Source organism: Sorex fumeus, unplaced genomic scaffold (genome assembly GCF_029834395.1).
Source record: "Sorex fumeus unplaced genomic scaffold, SorFum_2.1 ptg000039l, whole genome shotgun sequence".
Lineage (NCBI taxonomy): Eukaryota > Metazoa > Chordata > Mammalia > Eulipotyphla > Soricidae > Sorex > Sorex fumeus.
In genome coordinates this window covers 31,727,584-31,745,842 of record NW_026606096.1, presented here as the reverse complement: position 1 = coordinate 31,745,842, position 18,259 = coordinate 31,727,584, and the positions used below count along the sequence as shown (strand labels likewise).

Below are 18,259 nucleotides of genomic sequence, written 5' to 3'. Positions count from 1 at the left end.
GCCCTACCCACTGTGCTATCGCTCCAGCCCATGTGTGTGTCTACACATGTTAAATCATTGCATTCAAAATAGAAATCAATCTATGGAACATAAGTATTTCTTGTTTTCCAGGCCTTTCCCCATTCTCACATTGACAAAGTTTTGTTGTTTTTTTTTCTCACTGCTTTATGATTGTTTTCTCATATCATGGAAATGTTATCAAGATTAGTATGATGATAAATGGGAAATCTAGGCTAGAGAGATGCTGTCGGAGCAAAGGTGCACTACCTTGCTTTGTGGGTACACTCCTGGAGGCCCACAGCACTGTAGGCTGTGTGGCCCTGGAGTTCCCAGCACCCTCAGGGTACCACAGGGACCTAGCAGAGTCATACATATTCTTGGGTCACTCAATGAACCACTGGCCTAACTGAGAATCAGCAGGAAGAACCCTCAGACCCCGTGAGCAACACTTGAAGACCCAGCCCTGGCCCTCACATAAAAAAGAATAAATGGAAAGTATTCTGATTTTCAGACATGAGCAAACAAAGGAACAGACCGATTATGAATCATCTGCCATTCAAGTTACTTCTATTTATTTAAAATGTTGGATTAACATTAGACTATATCTATGCATATATGTGAGAGTCTAGAAACATTATAAGTAGAAGTTTATCTGTGACACATTCATCCCAAGACCACGTCAACCACGTTTTCTCACCTCAACCATCTCTAGCCTTGCCAAAGCAATCTGTATTCTTATTCCCTTAAGAGGGGGCCTGTATGTCAATCACCTTTCCTGGTAACTGAAGCAGGAGGGAGCGAAGGCAGATAATCATCGACAGCTGAGGGATACAGACTTCCCGTCTCCGTTCCTCTTAGTTTTTACTGGACATCAGGCTGCCAGTCCAATAAGGCAGCAAAGAAAAGAAAACAGTAATGGAAAGCAAAATAAATAGCAGACTTTATCCCACTGGGAAGAGCCATAAATTTAAAAATGCAATCTTGGCCGTGTCGTAAAGGGATTTTCTTTGTCTGTTGGCGTAGCTGTATTTTATTTCATTCTGAACTGCGCTGGACCTTTCTCAGAGACTCTGAGTGAACACCTATCCTCTTTACCCTAAAATTGTGAGGGAAAAAAAAACATCTGCAGAAAGCTGTGCTCTATCTATGCTTATGGCGTTAGCAAACCCAAGTTGTAGCTCCCCACCAGCAGGCAATTCCAGTGAAAAAGTCTGACGAGTAGACCACAGCAGTTGTGTTTTCAACGTGTATCTTGTCGATGTGTGGGGACATCACACTAAACCTAAAAAAATGGGGCTTATCTTGGCAGGTGTGGGGGAGGGTCTCCTCTCTTAATTTTACTGCCGAACCCTCCCCGCAAGGTGAGGGTGCACCTGTTTCCAGTGGTATGGAGATGGTTTGTTTTACAGCCACCTTCTGGCACTAATGAACACCACAAAAAAAGTAAATCAAAAGTGTTCCCTTCTCATTCTCCCAGCAGCAAAAATCTCAAGAAGGAAGCTGCAAAAGTGCCCTAGCACCTTACAGCTCCTTCTTCATCAGAGCAGAGAGCACCAGACTGTCAATCCAAGTCAAAAAGAAGCCAACCCACTTTAGCCTTCCAATTTTAGTGGGATTGTTTTTACATAAATATCACTTGTATCATCCGTTGATCTTCGATTTGCTCGAGCGGGCACCAGTAACATCTCCGTTTGTCCCTGTCGTATGCTAGTGTAGCCCAAGGGCATCTGCTCGCTCCAAGAACACGAAGAGCCTCAAACCGTTTGTTCAGGGTTTTGATGAAAAAGTCTGACCATCTCATAGGTGAGCGGCGACACATCCTTTTGACGTCTGTTGGAATCCAGTCGGTAACGGCTCTAGTCCATTGGTCATCTCTAAATCGAATTACGTGTCTGGTCCATCTGATTTTCAACACCTTGACAAATGAGATAGCGTCCCTGATTCTTAATCGTCGATGGAGGTCGGAACTCTGGATTCCTTCTCTCACTTGAGTGAAGTGTGATATTCCAAGCATAACTCTTTCAATTCCTCTTTGGGAGACCCGAATAGCATTCTCTTCCTGTTTTCATAGGGCCCAGGTCTCTGAGGCATATGTTAGTGCAGGGAGAATGGTAGAGTCGAAAAGATGTTCCCGGAGCCAGAGGTTCTTCATCCTCTTAAAAACTTCTTCCACACTCTTGAAGGCCAAATGGTTCCACGCCACTCTTTTCCTCCTAGGCAGCTCTGGCACCAAGTCGTATTTTTTACATAAATAAAAGAGCAAAAAATAAAGCCCAATTTCTTATTAAGTGTAGCTTCTCATTGAAAGTTATTCAGATATATTTTTCACCTGTAACTGCATGCACCATACTTTCCTACTAGAATGTGAAGCACAAAGATTAGAAACTATAATAGCTTTTTGAATCATACCATTTGCTGTAACTTGTATAAGTATCAGGCTAAACGAAATAAGTCTAAGGGAAAAGAACAAATACCAGATGTTCTCATTTGTCTGTGGTGTATAGAGAAATAAGACAAGGGAATGGAAGGTATAAAATCATGCCAACCCTCTGACTCTAAATTGTAGAAATGTGAATGCCACAGAAGAAGGGAAGTGGTCCAGTGGTCAATAACATTGGACTAGAGTCTCAGAAATTTTGGTGATGAGGAAGTGAGGTTGCTATGTACATCACAGCCACAAGAGTCAACAGTCTTGGAAGCATGTGACCCAAACTATAAGTAAATTTTTTTAAAAATAAATTTCCCAAGGCAGTGGGGTGGTGACCAGTAGGAATCCTTGGGTCATTGGTTGAGGGACAGATACAGGCAGTGGGTTTGGAGCTGGAAAACAAAATTCCTGAAACTCTGTCATCAAAGAGTTTCAAAGTTTTCAAAGCTTTAAAAAGTACTATGCCTAATTTTTTTTTTTTTTTTGCTTTTTGGGTGACACCCGGCAATGCACAGGGGTTATTCCTGGCTCTACACTCAAGAATTACTCCTGGCGGCGCTCAGGGGACCATATGGGATGCTGGGAATCGAACCCAGGTCGGCCGCGTGCAAGGCAAGCGCTCTACCCGCTGTGCTATCGCTCCAGCCCCTGCCTAAATTTTTTTAATGAAAAGAATAAAATTTAAAAAATAAAATTAAACCCAGGTATCTTTTAACTCCGTTTTATATCCTCTGACTTATTACGAAAATGGGAGAGATGAAAGGTCTATTTTTTAACAGGTACTAAGATACTAAAAAATATACTAAAACTGCCACCTGGTACCAGCCCAGTGTAATCATATTTTAAGGGCAGAAGAGAGCAACTGATAAGCTATCACTGTTCACTTAAGGATATCTAGTTCAACTCCACAGTCCTTCCAGCTGTATAAGGAAAGTACAGTAGTCCTTACAAGTACCAGCAGCTTTTTCTGTCCCTTACATCATCCACTTTTCCTCCAGCCTAAAACCCTTGGGCATTGATGCTGATGGTGCCAAATTCTAAGGTCACAGTACTGTACTAGACCCCAGATGGAGATCTCAGGCTGGGCCCTGCCTGCCCTGTTCCTGACCTCCAAACACTCGAAGCTCTCAGTGTGCCACTGACGTTTCCACCAGAACTCACAGAGTTCCTAAGAACTTCGTGGCTGGTCACTGGCCCAAGAAGAAAGTTTCCAGCATTTCTCATTTCTATTTCATTGAAATACACTTGAAATTTTCTAACTACTGTGTTCTATCCTCCTCTCCCCCACTTTTTTTTTCAGGTACAGAGCAGTTGCGTCCTGGAGCCGAGTGCAGGGAATTGGGATTCCTCTGGTCACGGCCATTGAAATTGTGTCCATCTGGATCCTGTCTTTCATCCTGGCCATCCCTGAAGCAATCGGCTTCGTCATGGTGCCCTTTGAATATAGGGGTGAACAGCACAAAACCTGTATGCTCAACGCCACATCCAAATTCATGGAGGTACAAAGAGCCGAAAGGGAATTCACAGCAGAGGGGAGGAGGGAAGGAGCCATCGTTTGTACTTTCTCCATCACTTTCCTCTAAATTTAGTTGAATATTCTTCAGCCGCATTGAAAAAGGAGATGTGAAACCAGAGTTTAGCATTTAGACAACCATTTTTTTTTTTTTGCTTTTTGGGTCACACCCAGCAATGCTCAGGGGTTATTCCCTGGCTCATGCACTCAAGAATTGCTCCTGGTGGTGCTCGAGGGACCATATGGGATGCTGGGAATCAAACCTGTGTCGGTCATGTTGGCTGCGTGCAAGGCAATCGCCCTACCCGCTGTGCTATCACTCCAGCCCCAACCATTTTGTTTTGACTCTTGTATTCTAGCACAACTTGTAGACACAGCTGTTAGGCCCCACCAAACAATTCATAACTCCAAAAATCCATTTTAAAGTGATAGACAGGGGCTGGAGAGATAGCACAGCGGGTAGGGCGTTTGCCTTGCAAGCGGCCGACCCGGGTTCGATTCCCAGCATCCCATATGGTCCCCTGAGCACCGCCAGGAGTAACTCCTGAGTGCAGAGCCAGGAGTAACCCCTGTGCATTGCCAGGTGTGACCCAAAAGCAAAAAAAAAAAAGTGATAGGCAGTCAGTGTATGCTTATGTATGTGCAGACAATGATACTGGTTTTTGACACTGTATCACTGTAGCACTGTAGCACTGTCCTCCCTGTTGTGCATCTATTTGCTTGAGCGGGCTTAATAACATTGTGAAACGTGTTGTTACTGTGTTTGGCATATTGAATACATCAAAGGTAGCTTGCCAGGCTTTGCCATCTAGGTGAGATACTCTCAGTCGCTTGCCGGGCTCTCCTGAGAGGGGCGGAAGAACAGAAAGAAGTAAAAGACAGTTTTGAGAGAAAAAAAGTAAAAACAACTGAAAGGCATACTGATATTTTTCACTTAGGGAAATGCATATTTGCGCATACATTTTTGTGAGTGTTTTTGTTTTGTTTGTTTGGGGGTCAGATGCTCAGGGGTTACTCTTGACACTGCACTTGGGGATTACCCATGGCAGTGCTTGGGGGACTATATGGAATGCGAGGCAGGTACCAAAATGCAAAGCAAATTCCCTACCCACTATATTGTTTCTTCAGACTTTGCTCATACATTTTTTGGGTAGACAGATGTCCTAATTCCAAGTAGACAGCCATATATATGCTTGTATTGATACAGATTCTATGTCTAATTACAAATTACACTTTTGCAGAACTTTTGTTTACAAAGCATTGTAGTGTAACAAACGCAGTGCTTGTTGAATACACCTGACCCCATTAAGGTTGCTCTGCAGAGCTTAATCACAGGACTCAGTGTCTTGGGAAGCATGTTTAAAATGCATATTTCCTCTGCAAAACGAGTCGTGTGTGGACAGAGGAGAAAAACCAAAAGGATCACTGTTTCTCGTAAATCAGCATAATTTGGTGCTTTGATTAAGTTTCATGCAGCTCAGATTCCACCTTTAATCATTTACAGACATTTCAAGGTATGTTTTCCTAACTTGCAAAGTTCACAAAATTTGCGGTTTTACAGTTGACCAGTTATCCCACTTGGAAATTCTTGTTTTGAAGTTAAAAGTGCCTGTGAAGATGGCAAAGTGGCAACCTCCAAATGAAGGCCTTGTATTTATCCAGGCTTCTTATCTTTACGAAGTCGGTCTCCACAGTGAAAAACAAAGGAGACAGAACAGGATAGATTATTCTGGGCAACGGGAATCAACAATCTGGATGCACCTGATGAAAAGCTTAGAGTTAAAAGGACTCGAGGGTTGCAGGAGCTTATTGATCATCCGAACTGAAACAGACAAGCAGGGTTATTTCCTAATAACCGAGTCTCCCTTAAAGAACGTGCTGGCCAAAGGAGATCAAGCCCTGCGGTGGGAGGAAGGGCATGAGTTTGAACTGACGATTGTTCAGAGCCCGTTCCACATGGAGACTGGCAGTATTCACGCCCTCCTGTTCTTTTTCCTAATTGTATTTCCCCTCTTTGTTCCACACTTCTCTCATCTCTGCTCCAACCTGGCCGCTGACATTAGTTCCAAAGGAATGTGTGACCCCATTTCTGCAGACCTCTGTGAAGGAGGGGGCAGGGTCTTCATCCAGTTCCCTTGGGGCCAGCTTCCAGACCCTGTACAGCTGCTTTGGAACATGCCCATCCCCCACCCCTCCCCAACCACCCAACCAGCATTGCCCAGGAAGCAAGAGTATTCAAAGGGGCATTTGTGTTGCCCTTTAAGTACATATATATATATATATATATATAGAGAGAGAGAGAGAGAGAGAGAGAGAGAGAGAGAGAGAGAGAGGGAGAGAGAGAGAGTTTTTTTTTTAAGTTCAGGACTGCAGTCTTTTCTACAATGTGATGTCAATAGGGAAGTATTTGTGTAAAAGAAACTGAATAAACCAACTCCTTAGGGAGTGTGCTCATACCCTGAGGACAGCATTCAGGAGTCTGTAAACTTGGGTAGGAAAAAAATCACAGGTTTATTTTCCTTACTTCAGCTGAAATTTATCATTTTCTACAATTAGAACTATAGATGACAAACCACAATAGTTTGAGAACAAACGTTTTGTTTTCACCAACTGAAACAACAGATATTTTCATACTACATAACAGTTGCCTAGTTTCCAGATAGCATTAATGTTCCAGATTGTTTTGGAGCTGAAAGTTATTAGAACCACCATTTGATATGTCATGTCCCTTGATAAGAGACATATTTCTTACTACATTGAAATTTTCTTTGTGATATTTTGATATCTGTGTTTCAGTACGATTTGTTTCCATAGAATCTTATTTTATACCTGTAAACTATTTTTTAAAGGATTACAGTCTTTACTGGCCTGCCTACCAACCTAAATGGTTAAGAACTCCTGCCCAGAGCTTTCTTTCCTCAGGAGCCATTTATAGGTTATTTTAATAGACATGTTATAAATGTAGCCCACTGGCCTCTTTCTATATTCAGAAACTGAGATGCATAGTTATTTTTTTTTACTGTGGGAACTGAGAAATTATAGGAGGCCACATTATCCTTAGTAAATAAACAAGTTAGTGAATAAGGGAAGAAAAAGCACTTCCTTCCAAGCTGGTGATTAATTTCATGAGAAGAAGACTGCAGATGTAATTTTCCAGTTTTTATTTTCAAAGGGTATTCAGTTTTTCTCTTTAAAGAGATGAGATTACATGCAGAATCTCAGTCAATTTTTTAAAATTAATAAAAATTTAAAAGACGCAAAACTGAATCATCCCAGTATTTACAAATCCTGTCCATGAAGAGATAATGATAAGGCATGCTTTCAGATAAGGTAATCTGCCTCTATCGTTTCCAGGTGGTAAATATTTTTAAAAAAAGAAAAGAGAGAGTATGGTTTTGATGGCTGCAAACGCTTGTCTCCAAGGTCACATAGCAGGCATACCAGGCAAAGGGTTAACTCCTAACCACAGAGCCACACAGACAAGCTATTCATGACTTTCCCTGTTTGCAAACAAGATATTCACATTAAGCACAGTTCCCAGAAGAGCCCATGGAAGTCAATCACTAGCAAAATGTTGAGATTTATTAATAAGTAAAGATAACATATCTTCTGTACAAGTCCATGTTTCAGAAATGTTTGGAAAGGACTTCTTATAGGCAATTAGGGCTCTTTCAGATTATAATGAAAACCATCTTCAGTTTCTGAGAAGTCTCTGTGCCAGAATCATGTCTTCATAAATGCAGCTTCTTCGTGTGTTATCAGAAAGCCAGAGAAACTTCTGAAGTTCCAGTCAAACAAATGATGAACCCCACCAAATCCATCACCACAACCAGGAAGCAGGTGTCTACAAAGATGTTTTCAGGCAGGAGAAGAGTTAAAGCTCCTGGAGGCGGATAGTTCATTTTCATTCTAAAAACTCTTTGTCTCTCCTTTCTCTTCACTTGCCAGTTCTACAAAGATGTGAAGGACTGGTGGCTGTTTGGATTCTATTTCTGCATGCCCTTGGTGTGCACTGCCATCTTCTACACCCTCATGACTTGTGAAATGCTAAACAGGAGGAATGGCAGCTTGAGAATTGCTCTGAGCGAACACCTAAAACAGGTAAACATGATGCGATCTTAAAAATCTGGACAAGAGACTTTAACAGGAGCAGGTCTACAAATAGCGTGCTTGGGACGACTCTGGTCTTCTGGAAATGTTAATTCCTTCTTAGAAGCGTTTCAGTTAGAGTTGTGGTGGTAGTCATTTCCTCTATGGAATGGGAAGCCTAGCCAAAAAACAGGGTCAACCTGGGGCCTCAAGTGAGAGAACTATGCTTTGCCATTTGAACATGTATGTTTATGGGTCTCTTCATTGAACCGGGCTTGGAACTTGCCAAGCACAAAAGAAGCAAATTACCTTTCTCCTACCACCAATTTTTCAGTCCTGTTGTGGAAAGAAAATGTAACTATGACACCATCAGGGAGTAGAAGTATTAGATACAATCAAAGTGGCTTCTGCCACAATCCGCCTCCGAAACATATGGAGATACTATTCTTGGAAGGGTTGAACTCTTCATGCAGATAACGGGTTTGATGATAGGACAAGGAGTGGGAGGACAAGGTGTCCTTAGAAACTGAAATGGGGACCATGCATTTGGGGATTGGGAAACAATGAGGAACCTCACTAGGGTAATACTTAAGGTAAGATCGCTAGTAGTAAATAGAGTCGGGTCAATTTCTGGAGGGCCCAGATTTCCAGAAGGAATTTGAATGTTTCACTAGGAAACTACTATTGGTCCATCCCAGGCAGCATAAAGAACAGATAAGGCTGTGGACTTTAGAGATAAAACTAAACTCTTAAATCTGCTGGTTGTGTGGTATTAAATTCATTGCTTTATCTTGCTCGGCTTCTGGTTCCTTGGATAATGTCTGTAATTGTATCACATGGGACTGCACAATGGATATAATATCTCTTATGGCCCTTGGTCTTGCTTACTGCATGCTTTTCTCAAAATGTTAGTACACATTAATGCAAAGAGTAATAGTAATACTTCAGGTAAGTTCTCGGTCTCAACAGAGAATGACAAACCCAAATAAATACACCAAAATTTCCCATGAGCTGTTGATGGAGGCTTCAATATGCCCTATGTAATTAATTATATACATTCTTCCTTATCTTTTTTGATGACAGACCTGATTTTTCTGAACTTCATCTTAAAATTGGGCTTAATAATTGATCAATGCAATTATCTGTAAAATTGGACTTAATATTTAAATCAACACTATTATCTGTAAAATATCATTTTACAGATAACAATTGGATCTGTAAAATCAGTCTTAAATTTGGATCAATGTTATTACAGATATCAAAGGAATAAGTGGGTATATATGCACTTTGTAAAATCAACCATGCAATAGAAATGGCATCTTTTGTTTATTGAAAGTTAATAGGAAGATTATGTTGAAAAATTTTATTATAACTACATTTAGGTATACCTACTTCGAGTATTCCAAATGTGAAACATAATATGCCCTTGTTATTATTCATTCCTGTAAGAGCAGTAATTCATTACAATGAATATGTGGAAATGTTGAAAAGATTTTTAAAATGCTGGTTTTTGCCTTGCCTCTCATTACTTAAGCAATGAGTGGAAAATAATCTGAAAATAACAGTAGGGACTGGAAGCAATAATAATGGAGACTGCTTCATGTTTATAAAAACTCGAAAATTTTGGGAGAGCATTTTGATGTCATTTTCCTCTTGGATTCTTCTTATAAGATCAGCAGGAGAGGCAGTACCCTTATTGCACAGGTGATGAAGAGATGGACTCCACAAGGGGGCTGGGGAGATAGCACAGGGACTAAGGCATTTGCCTTGCATGTGGCCACCTCCAGTTCAATCCCCTGCACCATATATGGTTCTCTGCTCACTATTGAGTGGCACTGAAAATCCAAAAGAGAAAGGGAAAAACAGAGAGAGGAGTAGGGCAGGTGGGGGGGGGGGGGGGTGCAGGGATTGGGGATGGGGGAGTGAGTGGCTCCTCCAAGTGGAGAAAGCATGTCTTGGTCCTCCTTGTTTATCTTGGGTAGACCCCCAAGAGGAGGTTATCTTCCTCCCACAGCAAGAAGTTCAGATGCTATTGGTTCCGTGGGGGACTCAGAAGTTCATTTGCATCACAGTCAAAGCAGTAGTCTTTGGGAACAGCACAAGACTAACCGTGCTGGGGGCTCTTCCAGTGCAGGAGTTTCTTCATGAAAGCCCCTTCCACCCCCCCACCCCACCCCCACTCCCGAGCTTTGATTAATACCCTCTCGGACCCTCGTTCTTGCTTCTTGCTTGGTTTCTCAAATATCTCTTCATTAGAACTGACACACATTATCAGTTGGTGTTTGTATGCTGGTCGCAAAATAAACATGAAACAAAATAACACTGGGTAGACCAAGATAAACCCCCAAGAGGAGGTTATCTTCCTCCCACAGCAAGAAGTTCAGATGCCATTGGTTCCGTGGGGGACTCAGAAGTGAGGAGTCTGCTCTGTTGGCTCCTCTCCAGCTTACTCTAGGAATTACCGGATTGCAGGCCAAGGAAGAGGGAGAACAGAGCTCACATGGGTGTGTGCGCCTTCGGAATAGCTCCCACTTCTAAGTAGCTTTTCTATTAACTCCTACCATGGTTTCTACTTAATCTATTTGTCTGAACTGTGCCAAGCCGCGAAGCTGACCCCACTGTCATAATAACATCGATGATGTGATTGACAGGGAAAATGAGAAGATGGACATCTCATATTACACCTGAGGGGGGAGGGGGGAAGGGGGATCTCAGCGGGGAGGGGTCCAGTGGACGGGTGGTGGGGATGCTGTGGTGGGATTCGTCATATGGTCAAATACATTTTGAAGAGGCATGGAATTATACCTCTATACGGTTGTATAAATTAATAGTAACTCCATTTTTAAAGTTAAACTGAAATTGAGGGTTAATATTACCTTTCAAAGGGCTTTCCTTTCTGGGGGCCGGAACGATAGCACAGCAGGTAGGGTGTTTGCCTTGCACGCAGCTGACCCGGGTTCGATCCCTGGTATCCCATATGGTCCCCCAAGCACTGCCAGGAGTGATTCCTGAGTGCAAAGCCAGGAGTAACCCCTGAGCATTGCTGGGTGTGACCCAAAAAGAAAAAAAAACAAAAAAACAAAGGGCTTTCCTTTTTGAGGATATATTTAGAGGAAATAATCTCTCCCCGCACGCCTTTCTTTTCCAATGTTCTGGTCACACTTTTTTTTTCTTTTGGTTTCGCTGTTGTTTTGTTTGGGGGCCACACTTGGGCTGTGCTTAGGATTTACTCCTAGCTCTCTGCTCTGCCTCGCTCATGCTGATGCCCAAGGGGACCATATGTGTTACCAGAAATTGAACCCAGAGTGGTGTTGTGCAAGGCGAGTGCCTTATCAGCTCTACTATCACTCCAGCCCAACACTATCTTCTTGTGTACACAAAGGGATCCCCCAACTTACAGATGGAACCTTGTATTTTCCTCTGGATGGCTCAGTTGATAGACTTTCAGAAGCTCCAGCCCTGCCACCAGGTAGCCCGGAAAGATGAAAGAACTCCCAGTTCTTTGCAGGAGAACAGCAACTTGTGACCACACTCCTCAGACCATCTTAAATGGCTGTCAGCTGACCTTCTTGCAGAGTAACCAGACTTGCAGATGTGTGCATCTGGGAGAACTAGCAGCACCCTTCCCACCCCTGTTTTCAGTCCATTTTGTTTTGACATTAGCTGATTCCAGTTACAGACAAATTGCATTTTCTCTTCCTGGTTTCTCTTCTAACTGCACACGTTGCAATGCTCGAGCCTAACGCACACCAGGGGCTGATTGCAGATAATTCCTAACCTATGGTTTCACTGATCCCGTGCAGGCTCCAGAGCAGGGAGCCCTGCCATTGACGTCAGCCTGAGGTCAGCATGTCCCCACTATTCTAATCACCATTGCTGATAATCTTTTACCCTCCTGCACCCTCATCCCAATATCTGCAGGCAATATATCCCTGGAGTCTCCATGTCATTAGCAGAAGAATTCTAAAACTTCTCCATGCTGGCTCTCTTCAGGATCAAGAAGTAGAGAAAACATTTGATTTCTCTTAGGGGTTCTCGCTTCTGTTTTGTTTTCCAAATGTGTTGCAGACGTGTCCTTTATCGGGTCAGGTTTAGTCACCTTGGCTGCCGAGTTCTTCTGAATGTTAGATAGTTCCATGTAACTGAGGCTTTTAGTCAATCCTTTCCCCCACACATCACACACACATCACACACACACACACACACACACACACACACACACACACACACGACTTCAGTCTTTTTCTGATTGCTAGTCTCAGGCCAGAGTATTGGCTCTGTCTGTATACAGGTATCAAGTTTCTAAGCTGAACTGTCTAAAACAAATTCAGTATTGCCCATCCATTCCTCCTCAAGGAAACAAGCATCATTATCAGTTCCTAATCCAGGGAACAGACCCCACTTTCAAAGAACTGGATCTTCAAAAGGAGAGAGAGAACAAAAGGGAGTGCCCTGCCACAGAGGCAGGATGGGATGGTGGGATGGGGGTGGGGGGGTGGGAGGGATACTGGGAGCACTGGAGGTGGAGAATGGGCACTGGTGGAGGGATGGGTACTCGATCACTGTATAACTGAAACCCAAGCACAAAAATTTGCAAGTCTACAACTGTATACCTCACGGTGTTTCACTAATAAAATTTTAAAATAAAAAAAAAGCTGGATCTTAAAAGCATCCATGGAATGGGAACAGGTAGTTCTTACTGGACTTCAAGACTTGTTTTCTGGACCTCTTCCTTCTTGCAGAGTTCCCTCGTGGAATTCAAAAGCGTCCACCTTACCTTTTGTCCTCTCCCTTTCTTCTAGCGCCGAGAAGTGGCCAAAACAGTTTTCTGCCTGGTTGTGATTTTTGCTCTTTGCTGGTTCCCTCTGCATTTAAGCCGTATTTTGAAGAAAATGGTATATGACGAGATGGACAAGAACCGATGTGAATTGCTTAGGTAGGAGTCTGTGTGCCAAGCAGGAAACTGGCATTTCTCTGCTTTTCATGTTTATTTTATTCTTACAAAATCAACTTAAGTCTACACTAGTTCTGCAAATTTAAACTGCAGAGCTGATTATTTTTACTTTAAAATAATGCATAAATAAAATGTACGCAAGCCACATCTGTAATCCTTTTTTCCTCTGTGGTTGGCTCTTCTGGTTTGCGCTAACTTTATGGTGGATATATCTGTATGTTCTTTACAGACCCAGAACTGAAACTGCCATTTAATCAAGTACCTATCAAAAACATTTCTGACTGCCACCTAGAAGAAATGGCTTCTGGGCACAAAAAAAAAATGAGCTTATTCTGGGATATACACTAGTTAGCAGATTTTTAAATATTATATTCTAATTATTCAACTTTTTTTCCTCTTGCTCTAGTTTTTTGCTGCTCATGGATTACATCGGTATTAACTTGGCAACCATGAATTCATGCATAAACCCAATAGCTCTCTATTTTGTGAGCAAGAAGTTTAAAAATTGTTTCCAGGTAAGATTACTTTGCAAGTATTTGCAAGGTTTTTGGGGGAGAGGGAGGTGATTTTTTTTGAGGGATGGTCTATATACCAGTGGTACACAATGACTACTCCTGGCTTCAGCTTGGGGTCGACTCCTGGCAGTGTTCAGGGAATAATAAGGTTCTGGGATTTGAACCCAGGCTCCTGAATGCAAAGCATGTGATAGCCCATTGAGCTCTCTCTCTCCTGCCCCACAGCATCTTTAGAGGCAATCAAACAGGGGGACAGAGGGAGAGATATAGCACATAGGGTGCTCATCTTGCACACAGCTGAGCTGGTTCAATTCCCAGAACCCCTTATGGTTCCCAGATGACTGCCAGGGAGTGATCTCCAGGCACAGCTGGTTGTAGCTCAAAAAAAAAAAAAGCACTTTGAAACAATAATCAGTATTCTGGTGAGCTTCTTCTAACTAGAAATAAAGGAAAGGAGGAAAGGAAACCCATAGGAAACCCATAGGAAACCCAAAGGAAAGGAGGAAAGGAAACCCATAGAACTGGTCCTCATGGAATAGCCCATCTAAAAGAACACCAGCATCTAGTAAACAAATAATCACACAAAAAGATGAAACTTAGGGGCCTGAGCAATAGTACAGCAGGTAGGGCGTTTTCCTTGGACGTGGCCTACCTGGGTTCGATCCCCAGCATCCCATGTGGTCCCCCATGCACCACCAGAAGTCATTCCTGAGTGCAGAGCCAGGAGTAACCCCTGAGCATCCATGGGCGTGACCCAAAAAAGAAAAAATAAAGAAACTTAGAAAGAAAATTCCAGCTGCCACCTTTTGTAGTTCTGTTTGATGTTTACCAGTCACAGAATGCTCTGCCCCAAGAAAGGCTGACTGCCAGACAGGTCACAATTCACTGTATCACTGTCATCCCGTTGATCATCGAATTACTCAAGCGGGTGCCAGTAACGTCTCTATTCCTCCCAGCCCTGAGATTTTAGCAGCCTCTTCTTACTCGTCTTTTCCCAATGATTGGAGACTCTTTTAGGGTCAGTGGAGTGAGACCTGTTGTCGTTACTGTATTTGACATATCGAATACGCCACGGGGAGCTTGCCAGGCTCTGCCCGTGCAAGATCACAATTAGTTCATTATATAAGCTACAGGTGGTATCACTTACTACTTATTAAGTAAAGGAAAATGAACCTCAGGATACCAACCCTCAGAAACCGAGCACCTCTGATCGTGCTCAAAGCTGATCTTCATGGCTGGAGTGAGAGTACAGTGGATAAGGCACTTGCCCTGCAAGCATCTGACCCCAGTTCAAATCCCTGCACCAGATATGTTCTCTTGAGCACCACCAGGAGTGAGCCCTGAGCACGGAGCCAGTAGGAAGCCCTGAGCACTGCCAGGGGAGACCCAAAAACCAAGTAAATAGATGGTGATAAACCAGAGTCCCCCATTCTTCTGGAATCAGGCATGTTGGCTCCTGGTGTTTAGAATATGTTCTTTCCCCCAGTCTTGCCTGTGCTGCTGCTGTTACCAGTCCAGAAGTCTGATGACCTCTGTCCCCATGAATGGAACCAGCATCCAGTGGAAGAACCACGAACAGAACCACCACCACACAGAAAGGAGCAGCCACAAGGACAGTATAAACTAGACGTGGCCGGAACCCCTTCAGCACCACCTAAACCCGGCTGGAGAAAAGAGTGTCTCAGCCGCTGTGACTTGGAGAAGCTCTCCCATCCTTGTCCCATAACTCAGTCCCACCCCTGAGAAATGCTTCCCACAAGACCAGAGGGTGCAGTAGCCACGTACGGTGCACAGGATTGAACTGGGGTGATGCTCACAAACACTATGACTCTTACTTTTTCCATTGATCCCATTTATGTTCTCTGCATGTTCTGTTTAGCACCAAAAATTAGTAGGAGCTGGCAGAGGGGACAGAAAGGAGTTACGTGAGACTGAAATATTGACCACTTTTTGCATGGAAAAAGTTTTCCAGAATTGTCACTGCCTTTCACGGTAGTTCTGCCCAGTGGTGAACAAAAACTGGTCACTGCAAAAGTCTAGAGACAACGATGATGACGACGACAAGGATTTCTATTGTCAAGTGCTTTCTTTTTGGCCACAGAGGTGTGTCACCTGAACCTGAACTATCATTCACTGAGTGCCAGTATTTTTCAGTTGCATAATAACCTAAAATTAACTATTTGAACTCATTTAGACATGTTTTGAGAAAAGAATGTAAAACAGTACTCGGGTGAGCAATTAGATTGACGTTTCACAGGTCACTGTTCTGTTTTGAAAACATAAGTTCTCCCTCCACAACAAATACAGGAACTTCAGGCACAAAGTGACAACTATAGCAGATCAACAGAACTGCTCTTCAGAGGACTTTTAAGAACCTCTTTTTGGTGTGCTATTTTTTAATGTGCTATTTTTTTGCAGGCGATCATGAACTTGTTTTTATGTTAAATTTTAAAATCATGCTTGAATCAAACAGTTCTGCTTTTCCCGAGCCCATCCCTTTTCTGTAATGTCATTTTTGTGTGAAATTTGCGCCAAAAAAACAAGATTTAAATGTATATGTCATTTAACTGTGCCTGAGACTCAGTGCAGTGCATAGAACTCTAGAGCATACCTAGGATAAAAGGGTTGAATAGTTTCCGAGATTTAAAGTTTTTTCATTTTTAAATAAAAATTTGGTAAAAGTACCATGTATATGTTTATATGCATATATACATGAATATGCATATACGTGTGTGCATGCTTATATGTGCATATGTGTATATAATTCATATGTGTGTATCACATCTGTGTACACGTGTCTATATGTACATATATCTGCATTATAAATATCACCTCCTATGTTCTCGATTTCCCTGAAAATGTTAACTGGCAGCAAGATTTTGTTGGTCAATCTCTCTTCCACATAGGAAGCAGAATTTCAAAGCGGCCAGCAGAGTGTGTTCTATAGCAAAATGTAACTTCATCCTTGATACCACAATGAACTTGACACTTCCTGTCTCCAGTATCAACTTCACCCTCCTCACCCCTTCTTTGGTCACCATTTCAAAAGGCCCACATTTACTTTTACTGGGCATTTTCCAAGATGTTTACAGACTGTGAGTATAGCAGCAATCTTTTACTGTGTGTATATAAATATATATATATATAAACAATTGTACATTTCTTGTAGCCAATTTTTCTGTGATCGTTTCGACGGAATGGATTTGTATGTGCCATATGCTTATGTGTGATGGCATGGACGACTTTGCGCACTCTAATCATAGTGCTCTGTAGTTCCAAAGCACACAGCCTGAGTAATATCTGGGGAGCTGTTCTTCACCACCTGTACCTCAGTCCATTGTAACTGTTCTGGGTTCATTAGCCATGTGGCTTTGCCACTGTTACAAATATGAGAAGCCACTGAAAAGGACAGACGTGTTGGCAGTAGGGCTGGTGGTGGGGGGTTGGTTGGCTGTTTGGTTGGATAATACAATATTTGGAGTGTATTCTTTTTCCTGTGCTAGAGCCTAAGTCACTAAACTTTGAAGTACTGTGTTATCCCAGTCCTCACTTCATGCCATGTGCTGATGAGATGGACAAGCAGTCTGATGTTTTCATCCTGCTTCAAAGGCCAGATGGCTGGTGATATGTAGCTAAGCCGGTATGTTGGTCAGTTTAGCACAGTCTAGTGTACAATATCTGGTTCCTATTGTCCCAACTGTAGGCTAAGAAATACTACTTCCATATGTTAACAATCAAACTACATTACTCCACAGTTCCTTGCCTGCAGGGAGATATTTTAGAATAAGTCAGAAGAAGGTGGAGAAATAGTATAGCTAGCAGAGCTCTTGCCTCGCACACTGCCAACCTGGTTTGGTCCCCAGCATGCCATATGCTTTCCCAAGCACCACCAAGAGTAATTCCTGAGTGCAGAGTCAGGAGTAAGCCTGAGCATCAAGAAAAATAAAATAAGTCAGAAGTTCATATCATTCTGTATAGACAGTTTTTTTTTCAATGTTTTGTTTCTTGCATACACTGTCCTGTCACTGTCCTCCCGCTGTTCATCAATTTGCTCAAGCGGGCCCAGTAACATTGTGAGACTTATTGTTACTGTGTTTGGCATATCAAATACACCACAGGGAGCTTGCCAGGCTCTGTCATGCGGGCGAGATACTCTTGGTCGCTTGCCGGGGTGGAGGAATCAAACTCAGGTTAGCCAGGTTGGTTGCACGCAAGGCAAACGCCCTACCCGCTATGCTATCGCTCCAGCCCTTCTTGCATACAAAAAATTCGAATTGATGTTCTAAACTTTTATAGTTTAGAACACCATAGGTATCTAAATAATCACACAGGCTGCCATGTTCTTTATGTTTCTGGACCAGTAAGTTACTAGGATTCAGCCCAGGACCATTTCCAGCTTCCAACTGTGTCACAGCTTCCCACGTACATCTGTAGAAATGATCTGGAAGCTGAGGTCCTGCCTTGGCAGTGGCCTCTGAGTATAAAATAAAAGTTTACAGCAGCCTTCCGAGTGTCTCTTCATTTTTCTATAGTTATTCATGTAAAGGAAAGAGTTTGTTAGGGCCAAAAAGATAACACAGGGGTTAAAGTCTTGCTTTACAAACAGCTGAGTTCGATCTCTGGCACCACATATGGTCCCCTGAGCCCCACCAAGTACGGCCCCAAAATGCAAACTATTTACTACATGAGATCTGTCACCAATCTCTCTCTAGGAAAGCAATTTTACGTTCAAAACAATTATGTTTTTATTTATTTTTTTG

At 42.6% G+C, this 18,259-nt stretch overlaps 1 protein-coding gene across 1 annotated transcript in view; it reads left to right on the top strand.

The window, feature by feature from the left end:
* The window catches only part of EDNRA (endothelin receptor type A), a 66,795-nt gene extending 48,800 nt beyond the window's left edge, over positions 1-17,995 (top strand). The window contains exons 3-7 of the mRNA XM_056119020.1: positions 3,729-3,927; positions 7,890-8,042; positions 12,833-12,966; positions 13,391-13,499; positions 14,986-17,995. Coding sequence (XP_055974995.1) covers positions 3,729-3,927; positions 7,890-8,042; positions 12,833-12,966; positions 13,391-13,499; positions 14,986-15,126 — 736 coding nt within the window. The 3' untranslated portion in view covers positions 15,127-17,995. The remainder of the gene's footprint in view (positions 1-3,728; positions 3,928-7,889; positions 8,043-12,832; positions 12,967-13,390; positions 13,500-14,985) is intronic.
* The last annotated feature ends 264 nt before the right edge of the window (positions 17,996-18,259 follow it).